This window comes from Poecilia reticulata, linkage group LG14 (genome assembly GCF_000633615.1).
Source record: "Poecilia reticulata strain Guanapo linkage group LG14, Guppy_female_1.0+MT, whole genome shotgun sequence".
NCBI lineage: Eukaryota > Metazoa > Chordata > Actinopteri > Cyprinodontiformes > Poeciliidae > Poecilia > Poecilia reticulata.
The window spans coordinates 19340437-19362689 of record NC_024344.1 but is presented as its reverse complement, the minus strand read 5'-3'; the positions used below and the strand labels follow the sequence as shown (position 1 = coordinate 19362689).

Sequence of the window (22253 nt, the reverse complement as noted above, 5' to 3'; positions counted from 1 at the left end):
AAATACAGGACATCCTCTCACTTCACTTTAATAGGGCGGTGTTTGATTACAGGAAGTGCTGTTTGGCTTTGATGTCCTTTTAAAAATAATAATAACTTTTAATATGAGGCCAGAGTCATTGATGGCGGTGCTCAATTTCCCTAATGGTTGCTTTGGTTTATTGAAATTCGATGGAGGAGTAAAACCACACACACACATAAACAGGCTTTATATGTATAAAACCCACGGCGAAATAAAAATGAGACTAAAATAAATAACATAATATTCTGGCTTTAGTTTTAAAAAAAAATTAAATACAATAAAATAGAAGCAACAATTGAAAGAATGATGAGGAATCACCATTTATGGTTTAACTTAATTAAAACACGTCTAAATATGCAAATGTGCTTCCAGTTAAAAGCAAATGTGATATTTTGAATATTTTTTTAAAGTGCAGTAGAGAGTGCTGTTATCGGAATTAGCTTCCATACCTGTAGCGACAGCAACTGTCACAACACAAAGAGTTAATATTTTTAATAACTCATAATAATGGACAAAATGAAAAAAATGAGAGTGGTGGACAGTTAATGACGTCACCAGATCAGCTGATTTTATAATCTTAAAAAAACTCAAACGGAAAACTGTATTAGTGGATATCAGGCATCTCCACTAGTGTCACAAATGTTTACAGCTGTGTGTTTTTCTCAGCTGAACAAATATGGAGCAAGATAACTGTCAAAAAGATGTGCCGCACACATCATTCCAACACATCTCACTCCATTAAGGCTCCTTTTACAAGCTAATATGGCTAATCCTCAGCAAGGTGGAAAAATCTTTCAACTTTTCACAACGGCTCCAACTAAAACAGTAATATGTGTGAAATTCAACACCAATTTGTCAGGTGTTCATTTTCTACACCCTCACAAATAAACTGTGGCGTTTATTCCTGTCCTCTCAGCCTAACAATGTCTGAATCACCTAGGAAGTTGTCAGGCGTCAGCATGTGAGATCGCTCAGCTGCGAGTCCCCAGTGATCGTTTCCAAAACACTACAAGACCTGGAAGAAAGCTTTGTGGAAGTGGCAGAACTGTCACAAAATGAAAATGTTTACTCCTCTCTCAGCGGAACTTGAGCTGATCAGGTGGATTGACGCAGCCTGGAGCAACATAGAAGTTCTACGGAGTAATTGTCAAAAAGACGTGTGCATGATTTCGCACGCATCTTTTTGGCAGTTATCTTACTCCATCGTTTAGTTGCTTACCCGCATGAAGGCCATTTTTTCTGTATTTGTGAGGACCCTTATTGGTAATGTAGACCCCCATGTCTCCTCTTCTTGTACTCGATTATGCTATCTTGGCTTCACTTTAAAAGTGATTTTTAAGCAAAATTAACAGAGGGCTCATGCCATAGAATTCATGAGCCCTCCTGCTCCCCCTTGAATATAAGGGGGAGCAGGAGGGCTTCACCAATTTGAAGAAATAAAGTTATAACTCTTCAAAATGTACAGTGACTTAATGTTTCTGGCTCTTTATCCAAAACAACTTTCAGTTTCTGGCAGTTACTCAGTAATACTCTGTGTATTTAACGGTGCAATAACAGTTTAAAGTTTCAAAACAACAAAGTTATGCCAAATCCCATCTGTGCAGACTTGATGCTAAAAAATAGGATAAAAAATGGCTGCAAATACAAAACAGTCATAATTTAGTCTTTTGAGGTATGGGTTACTAAGGCAGAAGACCCAGTTGTTCAAAGAACTAGGAAGGAACTGTTTGATGGGGATGTAATACGGCTGAAAGGCAGACCAGCAGTTGTTTATGTAGATGACTGGATCTGTTAGGACTTTTAGCGTGAAACTTCCGCCGTACAATTCCTATGTTTTTACGTTTCAAGAAAACTGCAATCGGTGCAACCCTAATTTAGCTTGGAGAGGCGATTCTGACTGCGGTCTGGCTACAGCAGCAGACAGCCCGACAGGCTGCCTTACTTGTTAAAGTACAGAGTAGAAATGCCGCTACTACAAAATTATCTACATTTTGCCCGAGTGTATACTTTAAAATGTTATAACGTCACAATTATTTTTTTTCTTCACTGCATTAACAATTGTTATGCTTTTCATTTTTTAAAATACTACATAATCATATGCAAATTTGTTTCAAATATTTGTAGGACACGCTAAAAATACTGGTGAGTGTTATACATTTACTCAAGGTTAGCATATAGTCAGAACCTCAGACCAGCCCAGGGTTAGCCAAAACAACGAAAGTCATTGGCTCCACTTTTACTGTCGCTACATGAGGTGACCATTCACCCTTAATCAGGCAAAGGCATTATGCGACATCTAACAAACTCACTCAAATGTTGCTAAAGCTGATTAATTCATACAGATGCTCCTTTTCAGTTTTAACCATTAGATACTCCAACAGACAGTTATAAACCATAGTTCTGCTTGTAATGCCAGCACATATGCTCTCTGGTGCTCCTTCTAGTGACCCCAGGACCAAATCATGTCCACATCAAGCAATTCTCTCTGAATTGATTCTTTTCTCCACAAAATAAAAAACTGCGGTAATTTCATATTTGTGCTAAAGCTTTACCAAATGTTTCAGAAAAGAACTTGGAGGAGAGCAAAAGTGGAAAAACAGGAACCCATTCATAACAGGTCATGCATTTTAGTACTTTATTTTTGAAGATATCAGTGCAAATGAACACCAAAAAATGAAAACATAAAAAAAATGAAATATCATTTCAGATCTTCACATGAAAAAGAAAACAAAAACAAAAACAAAAAACCCATCATTTTATATATATATTTATATATATAGATATATTTGCTGCTACAAATGTATTTCTTAGATGCACAATGCAGATCTATGATTGTACGTCAATCCCCCAACTAGAGCCCCATGCTCATTCACAGAGCTTTTCGTTAACCAGTAACAGGAAAGAAAGAAAAAAATTAAAATCACAAAAATATTCAATCCACATTTCTTTTTCACACCTCCCCCATCCCTCCCTCCCTCCCCGGCATCCCTCCCCATCAGCTTGTTCAACAGTCTGCTGTTGTTAAGGGGCTGCTCAGAAAAGCCGACCTTTTTGCTCTTTGATTCAAGAAAAAAAAAAAAAAAAAAAAAAAAAAAAAAGAAGACCTATTTTAAGACTTGACATTTTCCCCCATCACCAGTAGGGATACACAGGTAGTTCCCATGCGTCTGCATGCAACAGGCAGCAGTGAGGAGAGTCAGACATTATTACACAACACAGCGCAGGATAGATTATCATTTACCACATAGAGACACATGCAAAGAACAAAACAACCAAAAAAGAAAAAAAGAAAAACAAAAAAGAAAAAAGATGGGCATAGTATCCTCTGCCTTCGTATGTACACTTGTACGCATATAATCAGTATTTACATTTCAGGGCATTAAAAACTAGGGCAATATCTTTTTCTTTTTTCTTTGTTTTTTTTAAACATTACAAAATAGTCATCTTCCATACTGAAAGTACTATTTACACAATTTATTTAACCATCGTGAAAACGTAGTAATAATTGAAGACGTATGTCAGAAGTATATGCATTAAAAAGACCACAAGACCAAATGAACAAAGCAGAGTGAACTCAACCGGAAAGATTACAGTACGATTGAAAAAGTAAAGAAGCTAGATACCAGGTACCCTTTAAGACAAAAGGAGTCTCGGTGATTAGAGGGCGGGTCGGGCGCGTGTATCCAGCTGCTCTGACAACAAACAGAGTACCTGTGGTCTTCTCTCCATCAACATGCAATTCTTTTCGACGGGTTATGAGTAAGAGAGATCACCACCGAAATAAAACATGTGATGCAGAGCACAACGGTTAAGAAATTATGACAAAGAAAAATCACAAATTACCAAATTCAGAAAAGATAACAATACTGATAGTATTTTTCCCCCCCATTTCATGCTGTTAAATTATACTATAATAAAATAAAATAAAATAAAAAGGACACAGAGGGCTCAGTTTCGATAGTGCACACTCCAGGTAGTCTTTTATATTGCATGAAAAGAAAAGCGCCATGTGCATCACACTCAAACTTCTTTGTGTGTGGATCACTCTCTCTCTCTTTTTTTTTTTTTAACCAGGATGGCAAGATAAGTCACTCAGACAAAGCAGCCTTTTTTTTTTCTTTTTTTTTTTTTTACTGTTGCTCCAGAAACCCGTTTACACAGCGTTGCTCAACTGTAAGCGCCACACGCTCTCATGTTGACCCATCTGCTCAGAACTGCACAATCTGCAAACACATTACCCTGAATTTGCACTGTCGAATCTCGCCCTTAAAGGTTCAGCACGAAAAAAAAAAAAAAAAAGACAGAAGGGGAAAAAGCAGAACACAGTGAGTGAATCTCCACTGATGAAGTCTTTTCCCCACAGCCCTGAATTCTGAGGAAAAGCAAGACAAAAGCATTCATAGTGGCACGACCTGGAACGGAGGGTACTGCAGTGTGGATCTATCGTGTGCGTCGTTTTAATTAGACCACTGTAACTGTCTGAGAACGACTTTATCTGAAATCCCATTCAAATTTAATAGGACTTTATATTTCTGACAGATGTTCTGATCGAGAAAATAAAAACTATCCACTGAGCTGAGCACTACAGGGTTGTTTTTTTTTGTTGAAATCATCAATTATAAATGTTGCCTGAAATTTATCGCATAAATGTTTGATGCGAGGCAACATCCAGAACGCAGGAAAAACCGATATGTGTACACTTTAGTGATAAATAAAATGTGTAACGCAAAAAATAATAAACGGGGACTTTACATTAATTAATGAGTGCAAAATATTGGTGGATGTGTAGGGGCTAAAAAAAAAAAAAAAGAAGACGTTTTTGGATCAGTTAGGCTAAGACGGACCACTTTTTTTTTCTTTATTTTTTTACCATTCCACTTTGAAGCTATTTAAAATTGAGACAGCAATACATTTTTTCAATCAAATCAAAAACAAAAAAAGTGAAAAAGTCTTTTTTTCCATCAAACCAATTTGGCAAGGTACACAAAAAATGAAAACAAGAAGGAGTCAATGGACTTGATTCCACTTTGTATGTTTTTGTAGTTGATACAACTGTTTACTGGGACGACTGGCTCAACCCCTGGCCCTCATGGCTGTGCTTGTCATTGTGGGTTGGTGATTGAGGGGTGGAGCTCAGGCTGCGTTCATAGGTGTGCATGTCATTGACTGGCTCCTCTTTGACTCTGACCACAGGTCGGGCTCCTTCTGCCTGGTCCGGCGCCTCTTTCCTCAGCTGGATGTTGCCCTTCTGCAACATGTAGTACAGGATCGGGTTGGAACGTGAAAGCCGCGGGGAGTCCGGGTTCGACTCGCAACCCTCGTCCATGCCATCGTTTTCCTGACTGCTCCATCGAATGGGGCTCTCAGGCTCCTGTTTGATTAAAGTAGGGGGCTCTCGTTTTTGCGTGGCAGGCCATGGAACCGGTTGGTGGATCCATGGAGTTGGGCGGATGGGGTTGTTGCCTTCAGGAGGGGTGGGCAGTGGCCTTAGATAATTTGGAAGCCCTGAGTTGAGGGAACCATGGGTGTGCCAGCTAGGCAGGTGGAGGAAGTTGTGATTTTGTGTATGCTGACTGAGAATGTTACCATTGGCTTTGCCAGTGGTCTGCAGGATAGAGGGACTTGGTCCCTGTCGCGGCTGCTGGGACAGTTCCTTCAGACAGTTGTCGGAGAGCAGCAGCTGTTTCAACACGTTGAAGCCGCGGCTCTCTCTGGTAAGGGTTTCACTCATAGGGCTTCTTGGTGGAAGCTCCTCCTCTTTTAGACTCCTCTGCTGCTCAGGGTCTGCCTGAACAGTAGACGAGGCAGACATGTTTGCGTTACCACTGTCCACTGCTCTTGGACAACTGATGCTGTTCAAGCTGTCTGTGTGTTCGGAGCAGAGCCGTCTCCTTTTAGGACTGGGGTTTGGATAGTCCCTATGCTCCTCTTTGACTTGTCTGGATTGTGGCTCCGGCTGCATTGTTGCAGCACTGGAGTAATAGGTAGCGGTCTGTTGTTTAAGCAGCTGGCTGAGGAGGCCATATTTCGCTATGACCTCTGCAGGCCTTGGTTCCGTCTTCAGGTCTTGCTGAGAATCGAAGAGCGGGCTATTCTTCCCGTAGGAACTCAGTCTCTTTTTGCCGCTCAAGTCCTCCGACTTAGTGAGGGATAAGCCTACATCCTCCGTAAGCTCTGATTTTATTTTGACATCCAAAGGGGACCCATTAGAGCTGTCACAGAGTATGGAGGCAGTAGGGCTCCTCTCGAAACAGCCGCCCTCCATTTCAGCACTCCCGTGTCCACTTCCACTGGGTCTGTCTTTGCGGCCGGCTGTAGCACCAGTTGAACCGGTGCCTAGAAGTAGCTGGAGCACAGTACGTCTCTCCAGAAGGTTCTCAATTTGTGAGGAAGGCGGGGAAGGTTCCTTACGACTGAAAGGTGTGCTACTGCCTGAAGCTCCATCGGACAGCGGGGTAGGGGTGGTCCTATTGACAGGAGTATTGAGTCTTTCCAACAGAGCATGGGGCCTGCTGTCATTGAGTTCCTGGCTCGCCCCTTTTCCAGAGGAGATAGGTGGGGGTGGGGAAGTCGTGCCACACTGCGCCAGATTTTGTAACAGTTTACTGGCACTGAAGGCAGGCTCTGACGCTTTGTCAGCAGGGAAGGTTTTAGACTTACACAAATCAAGTGGACTGGACTGGACATGGGGAGAGGGGTATGAATATGGGGACAGTGCAACACCTGTGTCACGACTAAGTGAGTAGACGGACTGGGACGGGCCCGCAGGCCTTTCAATTGGGCTCTTTGTTGGACCCTCTTCCCAAGAAACTGATCCCTTTTGTTGATTTCGTGACATGTTGGCCATAGTTATATCAAGGGGCGAGTCTTGTCTACCTGTGCTCTTATTAGCCATCTCATTATTTCTGCGCTCAAGAAGAAGTTGCATGAGTGTGACCTTGGGGTGGGATTTTAGGTCTGGGTTCATTTCAGGCTCTTTGTTCTTGGACACAGTTGATCTAGACGGCTCTGGCTTCCATTTGTTTAGTAAGGATTCGGTCAATTTGTCCAAGGAAGAAGTAGAAAAGGAGGAGGAAGATGACGATATTGGATATGAAACAGAAGAAACAGCCATAGAGGAAGGAGAAAAAGATGTAGTGGGAGGCTGGGTAGGAGCTTGAGGAGATATTGTTACTGGGGGTGAGGAGAATGCGGTGGTAGAAGAAAACATGGAGCTTGAGGAGGAGGAAGGGGGTGTACTTTTGGGCCCTGTGTCCTGTAAACTGCTGCGGCCTCTTATCGAGAGGTCAATGGGAGAACAACTGGAGTAGGAGCTCTCTGCATCACTGCTGTCCTTGGTGTTGCCCCTCTCATGGACAGAGCACTCGCTGTCTGATGTGACTGAAGAAGAGCCACTTGGTGGCAGAAGTCCACTGATGTCCTCCAGGTGCCCATTCTTGGTCAGTTGCTTCTGGTTGTTGTGGTTGTTCAGCAGCAGCAGGAGCAAGCTGCTGCACGTTTGGGGTGGGCGGGTTGGACGTGTGTCAAAGCTGCGCTTCTCCCTGGTAGGCAGGCTTGGAGCGTGTGGGGGAGTGGGTGGAGAGTTTTGGCTGTGGCCTCTCTGCAGCGAGGGGCTCTGAGGATTGGTAGCAGCAGTTCGAGGGAGTGTCGTTGTTATTGTGGCTGTCGTCATTCCGTTTTGAGTCGATAAGGAGCTTACTGTGTCTGAAGACCCCCCCACACTTGGTGGCCTTTTGTCCTGACCATGCTGCTGGTTTGCCATGGCGGCCAGTCTTTCACTGGCAGATCTTCCTGAGAGCTGAGCTTTGAGGGCATGCTCTCTGGAGTATTGCTGGAGGTGAGCTTCACTGGACAGCAGGAGGGCGAGTTGACTGCAAGCTACGCTGGGCTTGGGTGAGGGTGCGGGACTAGAACGGATTTTAACCATGTTGGCCACGGCCTTCAGACGTTCTGCACAGGACACAGAGTCGTTTGCTGCGGGAGCTGCAGGAGGCGTGGCACTGTGTGCTGACCTGGGGGACTCAGGAGGCCTGTCCTGACTGTGGCCCCGGCGGCTGTAAGGGGTGGTGTTGTGGTTCTGAAGTTTGCTCTTCCTCATGAGGCCTTTAAGGCGACTGGAGGCTGTGCCGTAAACAGGTAGTGGCTCTTTATCTGTAGCTGGTGCCTTGGATGGAGAAGAACACTCACCAGTGGGCTTATTAGAGTGCTGAGACATTGCTACACTCTGAAGCCTTGAGCTGAATGACTGAAGCAAAGACGCCAACAGGGTGCTCTCTCCAGCATGGGGAGATCCCTCCAGGGCACCATTTTGCAAGGTTCCCACTTGGCCATTCAGCTCTACTGAAGGTGAACTCATTCTCTGGTTCCCTGGATCATTCCATGCTCCAGAGCGCAGCAACCGGGCCTTCTTTAGGTGTTGCGAAGAACCTAGCTTGGGTCCATTAGTTCCAGCCTTGGGTACCATTGGGTCATGGTTTGGTAGTGGTAAAGGCCCACCCACTTTATTGCCCTGCTCCTGATTGCTGTTGGAAGCCTCGGATCTCCCACCTGCCGTGGCCCCAGGCCCGGCCACCACTGGATGCATCAGTAAACCTTCCAGATAAGTTAAAACAGCTGAATCCTTGTGTGTCTCAGGGCCAGGCTCCTCCCCATGAGTCATGTTCAATACTCAGATCCCTTCTTATAGCTCAGCAATGCTATTGGTAAATGATAGCTGTCCAAGTCATCTGGCTGGCAGTTGCACGCACTTTTAGAAACAAAAAAAAGAGGTTGTGATGTTGCAAAGAGTGAGTATAAAGGCTTAATTAAGGGTGCACTGGCTGTATGTGATCCCTCTCTGTGGTTGGCTTAGTGTGGTGAAACAGCCACCATGGCTGGAGGGAATCTGGTGCAGGCGAGCCTCCAAGGCATTGTTGTACGCCTTTAACTGCTACAGGATCCCACAAGGCCCACCTTCACGCTCACATGAGTGGCAGTGGCGAAGTCAGTGGGACTTTATCACAGAGATGTTGGCGTAATCCATCGTTGTTGATATCCAGCGTGTCTGTCCTTCAGCCTGGCTGTTGCTCTGTCAGTGGCGCCTTTATGCTTTGCAGATCTCACAGTGTGTCGCAGGGTGACCTATAGGAGTGAGGGAGAGGGAAAAAGAGGGAGGGAGAGGTGGTCGGGGGGAGGGAAAAGAGGAGAAAAATAAGAAATCGTGTGAGAAGCAAGGATTTGCAGTGCACTATATCACATTCATTTCCCCACCTTGTCTGCCATCTCTGTTACTTAGCAACATTTCAGACTGACTGCACACGGCTCCTTCTCCTCTCTGCACTCTTCCCTCACAGCCACCCAACAGATTAGGCTTGATTAGATCCGAATTGAAAATTCAAGCCCACTACCTTGAAAACATTCAGGTCTTGAGCAGCAAGCCTCTCCCGGCAGCGTCTTTCACAAGTGAAGGGCCTTGTGAGAGCTGTGCATAATTCTTTATGCAGGTTGTCATTTCAGCGGATTATCTCTCTCTACCACCTCCTGCCTTCTTATGCACTTGAGTTACATCTCACACAACGCAACCCACGGTCTCAGTGGAGCAAAAGCCAACCACCCACCCACGTACACACCAGCAAGCATTTAAGCGCTCAGGCTTAAACACACCAATAAGCTTTAGAATGAGGACCTACAACAAGGTTCACTTGGAAGATTTTATGTACCAGGACATTAAATTTGAGGTGAATTTAACATGGACATAATATTAGGTTAATTCAGGCTTGCCAAAGCACACACATGAAATCAAAAATCAAATGGAATACAGATTTATTCTAACAACTCTGGTTGTAGGAATTGAGAATGTGCTTAAATCTAAGAAAGAGTTAGTTTAGGCAGCTTGCTGTCTAACACAATCTAAAAGAAAAGACATCGACAATGGCTTTCATTATTTAGTAAGGTAACAAGATTTTTATTTATTGATATGAAATTCCATAGCATTTTTCGTCAAGTTGAAGATGAACGTATATTTTCATGTTGAGGCCTGAACCTAAAGGGGAGAACTTCAACCTTGGTTCTCTGCCTCGGTATTTAAGACTCGCATTGAAATAAATAAGGAAGCAGCTCTCGACTCCTTGCCAAGGTGGCCGACAACCCCCACTAATATTAGAGAGAGACAACTATGGGGGCACTGTGTGTTGAGTCAGAAAGTATACCAAAGATTTATAATTGCTGTGAGAGTAGCGCAATTTGCTAACTGTTAGCTGCTAAGGTTAGCATACGCTTCACTGCTTTCTACCAGTGTTAAGCTAGAGGGCTGTTTCTAAATGAGTTTGGATTACGACTAATCTCTGGTTCACAATCTAGAACAAGATAATTCTACTTTATTTCTTTAAAAAAAAAGAGCTTAAGATTGATGAAATCTTTATTTTCTCTTTCTAATAAAATAACACGCATTTGTAGCCTAATCCTTTTTTTTGCCATTAGGAACACTTCATACAGAAACAAGTAAAAAAAAAGAAAAAAGCTGCCAATCTGGAGGTTAAACAGTACAATGCTCTAGCAAAACTATAAAAAAAACAACAACCACAACAAAACAATTAATTCAAATAATAAAATAGAGAGAAAGAAATAAAAACTACAGGCTAAAATTCATGATAGCTTAAGATCAGACCTTCTTTTTTAATTTAGCAACATGTTTCAACACATATGGATCATTTACTGGGAGAAATCCTCTTCTCTGTAACACACAGGCCAAAATGATAATACAAAAAAAACTTGATTCAAGCCAAAAACTTAAAAAAAAAAATATTAAAGTGTATTTTTCTCCTTTTTCAGATGTCAGAATGCTGAAATATAAATTTACTTGCACACATAAGAGCATGCGTTTGTGAGCAGGGGTTCAGTGTCGGCTCATTTTCTAAGCTTCAGTTCAAATTCCTCTGTGACATCAGCACTAAGTGTGTTTAGCAGAGATAGAGAGACTCTGACTCTTGCCTGTTTTCAGAGTCTACCTGTGGTTCTGCGTTTCCAGATAAATGCGGTCCTTTAGCTTCTCATATCTGCTGTAAGAAGATCATGGCACCTGATCTTAGATTTGTCAAGCTACCTGCAGAACTTCTAGAAAAAGTTCCCTTTCGCAGAAAACGCCAAAATGACTGTCCACGATACACTGAGGAATCATGATTGGGATGCACCTTATGCAGAAGAACAGTCAGGTATGAGGCTAATTTTTTCGTGAACGAAGAACGTATTGGCACCTCAGCTAAGCCTGGAAAAGTTGTGTTAAAAAACTACAGGAGTCCTGAAAAACATTTTAGCCAAAATCCTTAGGCATAAATAAATCTGTTTGGTCCTGATACAAAGAGCCACGTTTGAAGAAAACATATCAGCACAAATACCGCATACTAGTTGTCAGAGAGTGTGGGGGAGGGCTAATGATCCAGACTAGGTTAACAGCTGCAAAACTTTGGTAACATTAAGTTATGAGTTCCTTGTAATGCTAAAGTATCTTAGAGTCAAATGTGAGGTCATAAGACAGCTTATATTTGTTTCATGTCAAGCCAGGACATGAAACAGGATCAGGACAGCAAATATAATCTGTAGCAAAACTGCTAAAGAAACATTTTATGAAAGAAAGAAAAAAAGAAATACGGCATTGCAATTGGACAGGACTGGTACTGAAGAGCAACTGAAAAAAGAAAAGCAGAATTTTGACATTAAACTTTTTTTCCACTGGCCCCAATTCTCTTCTTAAAATAATAATAAATGACTCTCAACAAACTTTAATACAGTTTAACAGGAATGTGGCCCAAAACCTTGAGAAATTCAGAAGATAACGCCATGCTATTAGTGGTAAAAGCAGTTTGACAAGTGTTTCAGACAGCTCAGCATTTTGACGTTGTTCTTAGAGGAATAGCGATATAATGGAAATATAACATCTAGCCTCTATATTTATCTTATCTGGTGAGGACCAGATGAATACATCATGACATGACACAGAAAACTTGAGCATTCAAACAGGGGTTATGTTTGAATGCTCAAGAGAGAGATATATAAAACATGCATAATGCATAATAACAAATGGGCCTAGAAAGCTTATGTATTAGGATACAAGAGCAAAAAACATGAAAGGACTTGACTAGCGTGAGGGACGTTCACTGGTAAAAACAAAACAGAAAAAAAAACAGGTAGAGAAACAAAGCAAGGATACGTCTATAAAACAAGTTGTACTCTGCTGTCAGGTGCGTGTGCGTTTGCACAGACATTACAGGTTGGCTCGGAAATTGGGCGGACTTGTCACAGCACACCATTGTCAGGAGGGCAGAGTCAGTAACACCGGGGTGCACGTCGTGCCAGTTGCCATGACAGTGTCAGCGGTGCTGCCCTGGGAGACCTCTGCTCTGAACCCTGTCAGCGTGGTTTCCGTGGATACAGGGTGCCTCCGACAGTCCGGGCTGCATCTCATAAAGGTTAATTAATACAGAGCTTCCACTTCGGCTCAGCAGCTGTCCTTGTCCTGTCCCGACGCTGTCCTCACCTTTTGCGTCCGCTAAGCAAGCCGGCATTGCAGGTCACATAGCAGGACAGCAGACCTTGTTTGTGAAGAAAGGCAACAGAAAACCTACTTAGCCCACAAGCTTGAACGTTTCACAGGGAGCCGAGGAAAGGTCAAAAGCCTAAATCAGCCTTCCCATCTCCGAGGTCAAGGTTCACAGGGTGCCACAGGATTAGGTGGTGACAGCAAGGGCAGCGAGGAGGCACAGTTACCGCCACCTTGAAAACGAACTGGGATTAAACACTAGAAATAAACTAATTATCTTAGTTTTAAATCTGAGTAGCAGGAGGGAAACAATCACGTCGACCTTTTTAATGTTTTCTCAAACTAAAAGTTCACACGCCGAGTTTCTTCAGGCTCGGACAGCAGTGAAAAGAACGAGTCCACCGAGAACGCTCCGTCACCATCGATTACAGTTGAAAGGCCATCTCTGAACTGCTGACCCAAATTTGGAAATGACAAAGAGCCGACCTGGTCACCCTGGGCCATCTGACGTCTGCCGTCATGCTAATCTTAGCTGCACTGGATTAAGACTATTTTCCCGCCGGTGGGTTTAACACTGTCCTGATGGAATACCGCTAATGCCCGGTTTGATCAGTGCAGTCAACATGTAAACATGTTTACGTTGGCAAGGGCTTGGCAAGATGACTAATATGCCAGGACTGGAACGCCTAGTGAGCAACAGGGTCAAATGGAAATGGAAAGGAATCACAGACACGCTCTCTCTGCTGCTGCCAGAGAATCTTGGAGTCGCGGTCCACCTTTTTTGCCCAAAGACATATTCTAGTGGATATTATACCACTGCAGTACAGATGTTCCTACACAACTCAACCCTTACATTTACCAATTACATTTATAAAGTTTTCCATTGGTCACTCAGTTTTTCTTTAAAAATTTTTTTTTGCTAATTTCCAAAGAGACAACTCAGGATTTTTAAGGTGAGGTTCTGTTAAGTTGTGATAAGCAGCTCATATCTCACCTGGAGACACCACAAACTTTGCATTAATCAAAAAAAGAGAGGCCAACCAAAGCCAACTTCTAACTAACTTAAAACAACTAGAGCCAAAAACTTTAGATTTATGTGAAACCAGCTTTAATTTTGTCACCATGCTTGCACCGGATGGCTCTTTAACAATAGGTTGATAGTTATTTAAATTAGAAATATAGGATTGAGGCGGTGAACCTCTGATGATCTTCCTGAACGAAGCAAATACTCGGAATGGACGTAGTAAAGTGTTTCGAGTAAGAGTAACTGATGTTTAAGTAGAAAACAGTGGAGATTCATGGTTTATTATTCGTAAATTAATTGTAGAAAATTCCCCTAATTGCACATTTATTTCATAAAGCACATTTTAAAAAGCTGAAATACCTCAGCGCAATGCTAATTGATACGCTACAGACTAGTGTTCACAACGTAGCTGATCTAAGGGCGCAATTAATTTCCCTCGGCGGTGATAGGCCGTTCCAAGAGTGGAAAAAAAAAACTGTAGCGCTACAATGGTTTACACCAGTGTTTCTCAACCCTGGTCCTCAGCGCCCCCCTGTCCTGCATGTCTTAGGTATTTCCCTTCTGCCACACACCTGAATTGTATCTCTGGGTGATTAACAGGCTTCTGCACCACTTGATGGTCATGCAATCATTTGAATCAGCTGTTCTGGAATAGAGGCACATCTAAAACATGCAGAGCAGGGGGGCATTGAGGACCAGGGTTGAGAAACACTGGTTTACACTGTAAATACTAATGTATATTAATGTATATTTGGAGTACAACCTTTTAAGAAAGGGGTTTATAAGTGTTTTAAGAGGGGATGTCTCAAATATTTGTGAATTTTAGCTACATGAGGGTAACTGTGGTCTGTGGCGCATTGATGATTTTAATGCTGGCAATTGACAAAATGTAATGTCTGTTTCTGGCTTCATAATTGGTGACTGTATGACAGGTTTATGGTGTTTTTATTCCTTCATGATGTAAAACACTTTGAACTGCTTTGTTGCTGAAGTGTGTTATACACATAAACTGGATTGATTGATTGATTATGTTTAGTTTGGTAATGAATAACCACTAAAAAGTGCCAAAAGGTCCCTAAACTATGTACTTTATTGATTTTCAAACGGCTTTACTCCCCATTAGATTGTGACTGACTGAAAATGTTTTACACATTCTGTACGCAGGTTCACATAGAAAGATAATTGGCAGTGCTCTGCCTCCTACCTCAGCTTCCTGTGTTAATAATCATGATTTTCAGCTTGAATAACCGCACAATGCGCGCTCGAGATCGGAGTCGTTTTCAGACAACAGGAGTCTGCGTCAGTCTCGGCCCGTCTTTGACCAGAGGTCTCACATACTTCAACTCATAACATTTCAATAAAACTTAATTTTACAAAACATAACAATCCCTCTCCGATTAATTTTCAGCCTAATTTCTACCCTTGTCAGTTAAGACAATTTGGCAACTGAGCATGTCAAAGCAGAAATATAATTTTTCTGATCAGGTATTCTTCTGTATTTTTGTTTCTTCAGACAAAAAAATAAAAATAAAAATAAATGGCAACCAAGAGACAACATTTTTACTCTGAATAAAAAACATAGGGGAACAAAAATCTCCACAGTGACGAATGTCTGCTAAACACCTGACCTTAATATAGGGGGAGCTGTCCTCTGTACCGAACCACTAAAGCACACGGCGCTCCACCTCTCCGCGCTGAGAATTTGTGATGTGTGCATTACTATTACATTATCTCCGCCGCTGTATACATTGCGAACGACCTTACACATCTGTTAACATGTCATCTCAATGGTGGTGGCGCCCAAAAAGCCTGACCTCCACCCTTCCTCCCCCCACAGCGGGACACCACGGCACAAGCGAGCAGCTCTACACTTTCTGTGGTGATTATCCATTATCCTTGACAATGTCAGCCAATGACAGAGCAGGCACCGTTCTAAAGTGATTTTTACCCCTACAGTCTGCCACGCACACACAAGGGGGTGGGGTGGAGGGTAGTGATGGGGAGGGTGCGGCTTCATCATCTCCTGGCTGGTTGATTCTTCATCTGTTTCCCTCTCCCTCTCTTTTCATTTCAGTCCTATGCTACTTAAGAGGCATCAGCAACAGGAAAGGTCACTGCACTCCAGCCAAAGAATAAGGTGCATGTTAGCAGCAGAGGGCCGGCGTGTATGTGTGTGCATATATTAGAGGTGTGACTCGATTAAAATTTTAACTGCAAAGGTCTTTAATTAATAATCACAATGACATTTTAATTGGAGACCACATATTGACAAGTTATTGAATAAAGAGACATGTCAGCGCAACAAAGATATTTTAATCTGATATTTAGGTTATTCAGTCATCAGATTGGTGCAAAGTGCTATTATTAATGCTGTTCAGCTTTTAGGTTTTTCAGGATCCCCATTCGTAGAACGTCTAATAAAAGAGAAAAACTTCTTAGAAATATGGACATCTCTGCTTGCTGCAACATGTTTAGCACCGAGATGCTATTTTAGGCTTGGAATAGCTGTGCAGAGAGGCCATCTCCTTTTAGCACAACTTGCACACAATAGTCTTTTCCAGCATTCCATCTGATCGTTTCTTGTAGCAGAAATGACCCGCAGCGGGCCAAGAGAAGCCGCTTTGTCGTCCATTGCTGTTGTTTGCTTGTGTGGCAGATTTATGGCTGCACCAGGAACACAAAGGTTCAGACTCCAGACTATTTTAAAATGGTTTAAAATGCCAAAATCTATGTAATCAAGTAATCAAAATTAACTCGATAATATTAGCTTGTTAGGTCTTTCATATTCTATAGACAGCATAAAGTTTCAACATTCTGCTCAATTAGCAGATTTACTAAAAACTATTACTAAAATTAGCAATTACTTTTTCCAGTCAATACGTCTCCTGTTGTTCAGATAAGATAATCAAAATATCAAATAAATGTAGGAACTATTAATACAAAAATATGCTAATAAATACGCTTTAAATTACATCTTCAGAAGTGGAACAAACTGCTGCTGTTCTGTTTTAGCAGAAATTAGATGATGTTCACATTTACTAAAGGTTAACATACGGTTAGAGTGTCATGGTGAAACTCATCCATGACATTCAGTGACACTTTTCGATGTGAGCAATATGACTCACCGCCCAGGGTGTCACTCTGAAAGGGGCAGCCAACAAAAAGAGATATAAAAATAGGTGTCTTCCCAGGGAATAGTGAGATTCTGATTAAATCCTAACGTGGAAGGATGTCAGATTTTTAAGATTGTGTTTGATCATCTTTCGGACTGGAGTCACACTCACCAGAGACTCTTTAAAAGTTTTGCCACCTTTCCTAGCCAATATAAGCATGACCACACCTGCTGCTAACACTCTTCTTTAATCACACAAGAACTTAGTTGCTAAATGACCTTCAATGTCAAGAGTGGTAATCCATTTAAAATGTATGAGAGCAAACAAAAGAATTAAGTGGGGGTTAGAGCCGAAGCAGCAGCAGACAAAGTCAAGGTCATTCATCCCGCCAAGACTCCTCCACTTGATGCAACAGCTGGTGTCCATGCAAAGCTCTGGGCGTTAATAAAAAGTGACAATGCTGCCTGAGCGGTGTGTCTTCCTAATGTCTGACACCAGCCTGGCAGATGTGTTCTCCCTGCATTTAAGGGGAGTCAAGGTTAAAGGAATTTAAAAAGGGGAGGCAATGCCTAAACACTATTATATCATGTAATCTGCAGCCTAGCACCGCTGCACACACTCAACAGGGTAGCTCCCTTACACATGCGGCGTGACCGCTATTTGTAAATTCAATATGGCCTGACATGATTAAATAAGGCAAAACATAAGCTGCCGGACCAAATGCGGCTGCTCCAAGACCTCCGCGAGCGCGTTGTGTATGCACGCGAGTGACGGGAAGGTGGAATTAGAAGCTCTTGTTCAACCTTGAGAAAAGGTAAACAAGAGAGCAACATGCCACCGAACAGCAGGGGAGCCGGAGCAAGTAAATGTTTCTGCAGATAAGTCAATTGGGACAAAACAACACCTGAAAGGGAATACGCTGAAACATGCATGCCCACACAATGAGAACTAGGGCGCTGTGACCCATTTCCTTTAGACACACTGACTAAACAAGATGCTTCACACACACACACACACACACACACACACACACACACACACACACACACACCCATGTGCGCACATTGAAACAGATGGATGTACAGCATCACAACGGAAATGTGATACATCAGAGCTGAGAAGTCGAGATAGCCTGGGCTATCTACTGAAAAAAGAAAAAAGAAAAAAAAAACCAACAGAATCCTTTGACGGGGTTTGATGACTAGTTTCTATCGTTTAAGACTTTGGCCTAAAAGAGGACCTGACTGCGAATGTTCTTGGCCTGAATCTGGCCTAGCATGAAAAGCGCGGGGGCGGATTTTAACCTCATCTGAACTCATCAGTACAAGGAGTTCTTGAGGTTGAGAGAAGGGAGAGCTTGAAGGAATTCATCCACGCTGATGAGTCATCTAACCGTTTGAGCGGCCAGCTGAGCGGCGGAGGATGGAGAGATGATATCACTGCGCTGTATCACAGACCTGGACACACTTTCACCGCGCTCTACATGCCTAAACAGGTCAGAGTAGATGGGCTTCCAAAGATGTTTGCGTCCATAGTAAATATTTGTGTGCCATTTGGAAGACCCACCCAAGGGCCATTTCCTGAGTGGTTGAGAATTAGTGCATCAATTAAACGCACACACGCACGCACACACGCACGCACGCACGCACGCACACACACACACACGCACGCACACACACACATACACGCACACACACACATTCCCTCCTAATGAGCCGTGGCTGCCATCAGTCCACACCTGATCCATTTCTACCAGGGCTCTGAGGTAATCTTATGCTTGCATCGCAAGTCTGAAATGGCGCTCATTTCCCTCCCAAAACAACATGCATTTTCCATCTGTAAACACGGGCCTGCAAATAGGAACAGCTGATTGCCCCGTGGCCAGCATGCTAAAAGGCAGAGTTGGGCCCTTGAAACTGACTGCAGTGGTGATGTCTGAGGGAAATGGGCCACTTTGCAATTGAGATCAAATGTCCCACTGTCAGGCTGCCCTGAAAGCTGGATAAAACCAGCTAAAAAACCTTGGCCTTTAATGAATCATTTCCATAATATCCCTGGCATGGCTCCTAAGGAGGCCATTGCTGTGAGTCAGCAAGATGTCTGGCTTTATTGGGTTAAAGAGAGTGCTGCTCTTTTCTTTTTACTGAGGGTAACTCGGGATGGTTTGGGAGTGTTATAGCCGAGCTGCGCTGGATGTCTAAGTGATGGAAAGAGAGGACGACGTATCTCTGCTATCATTTTGCCTTTCATAATGCTCTCATTGACCTACTTTCTGGTTTAAATCATCCTAATGCTTGCTTTGGGTGGGATTGGAGTATTATATTACAGGGCACCATGATATGTGAGGGAATATTCCATTAGAATCATCAAAAACACAGTGGCTGTACCTTCCCGCCTGTCATCTAGAACACAGCCTGCTTCAAAGTTAAACAATTAAATGGATCTTTTGGAACAATTATGCACTTTTGACCCAATAAAGCACATGACAACTGTGTTTTAACTTTTTAATGGAGAGTCTCTTTCAAGCAGCACTGCTCTATTTAACAGAACTTAGTTCATGCCAATAACCAGGAGACCTGGTGCCTGTTCTGGTGCTCAAACAGAGGAAGGTTCTGCTCCAGACGTCATTATCTCCACAGTGTCATCATCTAACTCAGTCACCATAACTTTTAAATTAAGTTTGCACCGTGAATCTGTAAACTGCATTGTGTGGGGATATGCTGATCTCTACTCTGATGTTTTTCTACAGGTACGAAGTTACAGATGTAGTTTCTCCAGGCCATTTACTTGGACCATTCAACTTGTCTCGGTTCATAAGCATGGAAAGTGAACTCCTTTGCAGTATTATTATTGCCGTTTTCTTCAAATCATCACCAATGCAGACCAAAACATGAGACAAACCAAAGCCATGTCAGGTGGACTGGAATCTATATATGAAAGAGTAAATTGATAATAGTAAACAAGTAGTGATGATCATAGTCCCTGTCTAATTTTTAACTCTTGATACCTTTTGGTGGCTGCAGCTTGTGACTCGGTCTGCTCCAGTGTGGCGTGTCACTACAATTTCCAAGACTATTTTCTGAAAAAGAAAAAAAAAAGAAATTTGTTCAATCTTTATGCATTCTCAGCATGTAAAATTTATTACAGTTCATGGACTTTTTTTTTTTAAAGGAGTTTGTTTTCCCTGAATGTTGGCATGTTTAGAGAAAAAGAACTGTCAAGTCAGCTGATCACAAGAGCAGAGATAAGGAAGAGTGTAGATATTAGCTTCTGTATGCTAAGACAGTTTCCGCTGTGTATTTAAGGTGTATTTAGTATATTAACTATTACAATAGGCAGTTATAAGTGTTAGAGGGGGTCTCAAGCATTTGCAGATTATAGCTACGCACAGGTGGCCGTGGTCCCTAAACCCCATGAAAACTTGATATCTACTTTACTTAAATGACATAGATTGGTATCAAGCATAGAATTAAAACAACTTTAAATTAAGAGTCATTTTATTCAACCAGTTTCGTTTCATTTACAAGTATACCAAAAGTCAGAATTCAACTTTCTCTTTTACCAAAATGCGCACTAATTTTGGAAGCAGAATTTAGTTTCCCAACAGGGCCAGTATGATAGTATTGGAGACCAGTTATGTACCCTAACAAATGAAAGATTATACAAATTAGTCAATACAGGCTTTATTTAGCTAAAAATGTGCACATTTCATCAACACAAGTAAAGCTACAGTGTTGCACTTAGCAACATGGTAAGTAAGGGACTGATGCTCCATCATATTCATCACTTTCAAAAAATACTTATATTTTTTAAATCAACTGTCCCAGATTTTCACTCTTCCACCACCACTAGATTTTCATTAGGTTATAAATAAAAGATTTGCTGGTAAAATGAGTTGACACGGCCATCATTAGAGCTACCATCCATTTCCCACTAACACCAGGCAGAATAACAATGAACATAGACTTATATACATATTGACTGAACGTTGCACAGGGCGGTTTTGTAATGAGACTTTCAAGAATCAACAACTCAAGCCTGTTGCATCCTGTGAGTAAAGTTAGGATCACAGAACCAGCAAGTGACAGCAGAGTTGTAGGTCGTATTAGAGAACTGAAGGTTCTGCAGGTCGTGGAAACGGCTTCGTGACCTGCTGCTCCAGCAGCTCAGAGGCACAGCAACGGTAGATTCAACTTCAGCCCGGAAATTCAAACAAGGGATCCACATCAAATGCATTGCAAACCATCCAGATCACTATCAGAACCCCAACATAAAGTGTCTTGAAAGTACAACTGGTTAGATACGCTGATAGCATTGACCCAGGGTTCAGAGAACCGACTGAACTGAGATAACCTAACAGGCTCTTGCTCAAGATAGCCTGATAGGTCACACTACTTTGGTTTTCCGCATACAGGATGAAGTAATAATTTAGCCGTAATTCACAACAAACATCATCATGTCGCTATTCAAACTACATGGTTTCAAGAGGAGAAAGATTGGAAAAAAGCAGAATCTTTGCAGTTTTTTTAAATGGTGTAAACATGACTCTTAAGTTGCAGCTGGATATTCTAAGATCAAAATATTTATTAATCTGGGAATGTCTAATTAGCAATGTTGGACATCTAAAGGGCTAACCACTCAAATTATAATCCTCCTGAAATATAACTGAATTTATAGCCTACTACAAGTTGTGATTGAAGTAAACATGCATTTTTACTCTTTAATAAAAAAAAAACCCTAACTACAAAGATATGCATGTTTAATTGGAAATATTATCAAATCACAATCCTATTAAAAAGTATGTTTTTCTCTGTATGGATTTTAGCTATGCAGTGCATGCGTGACTGTCTAATACTTAGTGTTTTTCCACTGTGAGCATGTCTTCACTAATTATGCTGAACTAATAAATGCACCTGGGCACTGTCAAAAATCATATGGACCCAACCTGTTATACCACCTCAACATAAAAGATCGGTGTGTTTTCACATTAAAACTCGAATAAACAAAAGAATAAATTATTGCTGGTATTTGCATATTTGCCACTGATGCACTGCAGGCTGCAGTGAATTCACACATTACGTTCAGTACCTACATATAACAAGGAGCACAAACATGTGAGCTACAATATGAAGGCCAGGGATTCATGTTGGTTTTCCTAATAACAGAACTTTCCTCAGATAACTAGCCCAGTATGCCATTTCCGACTGAACCTCTGAAGTTGGATTTGGTTATTTGTGAGAATAAAAATTGTTTCAGTTTTAGAGCGTCCATGTAAAAAAAAAAAAAAAAAAGAAGAAGCAAGTCATCTTTCCATCGGCCAAGTCAGAGTTTACCTTCATATCTCCAGTTTTAACTTAAAGGAAACTGAAATATTCTTCTAAACATCATAGTTTCACATAAACTACTATTCAACTTTTTGGATCCAAAATAAAAATAAAAAATTTGAATTAAATTAAATTAAATTAAAAAAATGCTTATATTGAACCTAAAGAGAAGTTAAATGTTGTAACTCATATCATTCAATAATATGATCCTGGCAAATGATGATTAATAGACAGTTTGAACTTCCTCCTTGTCTTTC

General features: G+C 41.9%; 1 protein-coding gene across 2 annotated transcripts in view; it reads right to left on the bottom strand.

Annotated features, from left to right (window-relative positions):
- Positions 1–3089: 3089 nt before the first annotated feature.
- The window catches only part of nrip1b (nuclear receptor interacting protein 1b), a 56194-nt gene continuing 37030 nt past the window's right edge, over positions 3090–22253 (bottom strand). The window contains exons 2-3 of one of the 2 annotated variants that reach the window (XM_008428284.2): positions 19680–19751; positions 3090–9141 (exon numbers count right to left, since the gene is read on the bottom strand). In XM_008428284.2, the coding sequence (XP_008426506.1) occupies positions 5078–8680 (3603 nt within the window). In that variant the 5' untranslated portion in view covers positions 8681–9141; positions 19680–19751 and the 3' untranslated portion in view covers positions 3090–5077. The remainder of the gene's footprint in view (positions 9142–19679; positions 19752–22253) is intronic. The other variant, XM_008428285.2, reaches the window with a different exon arrangement.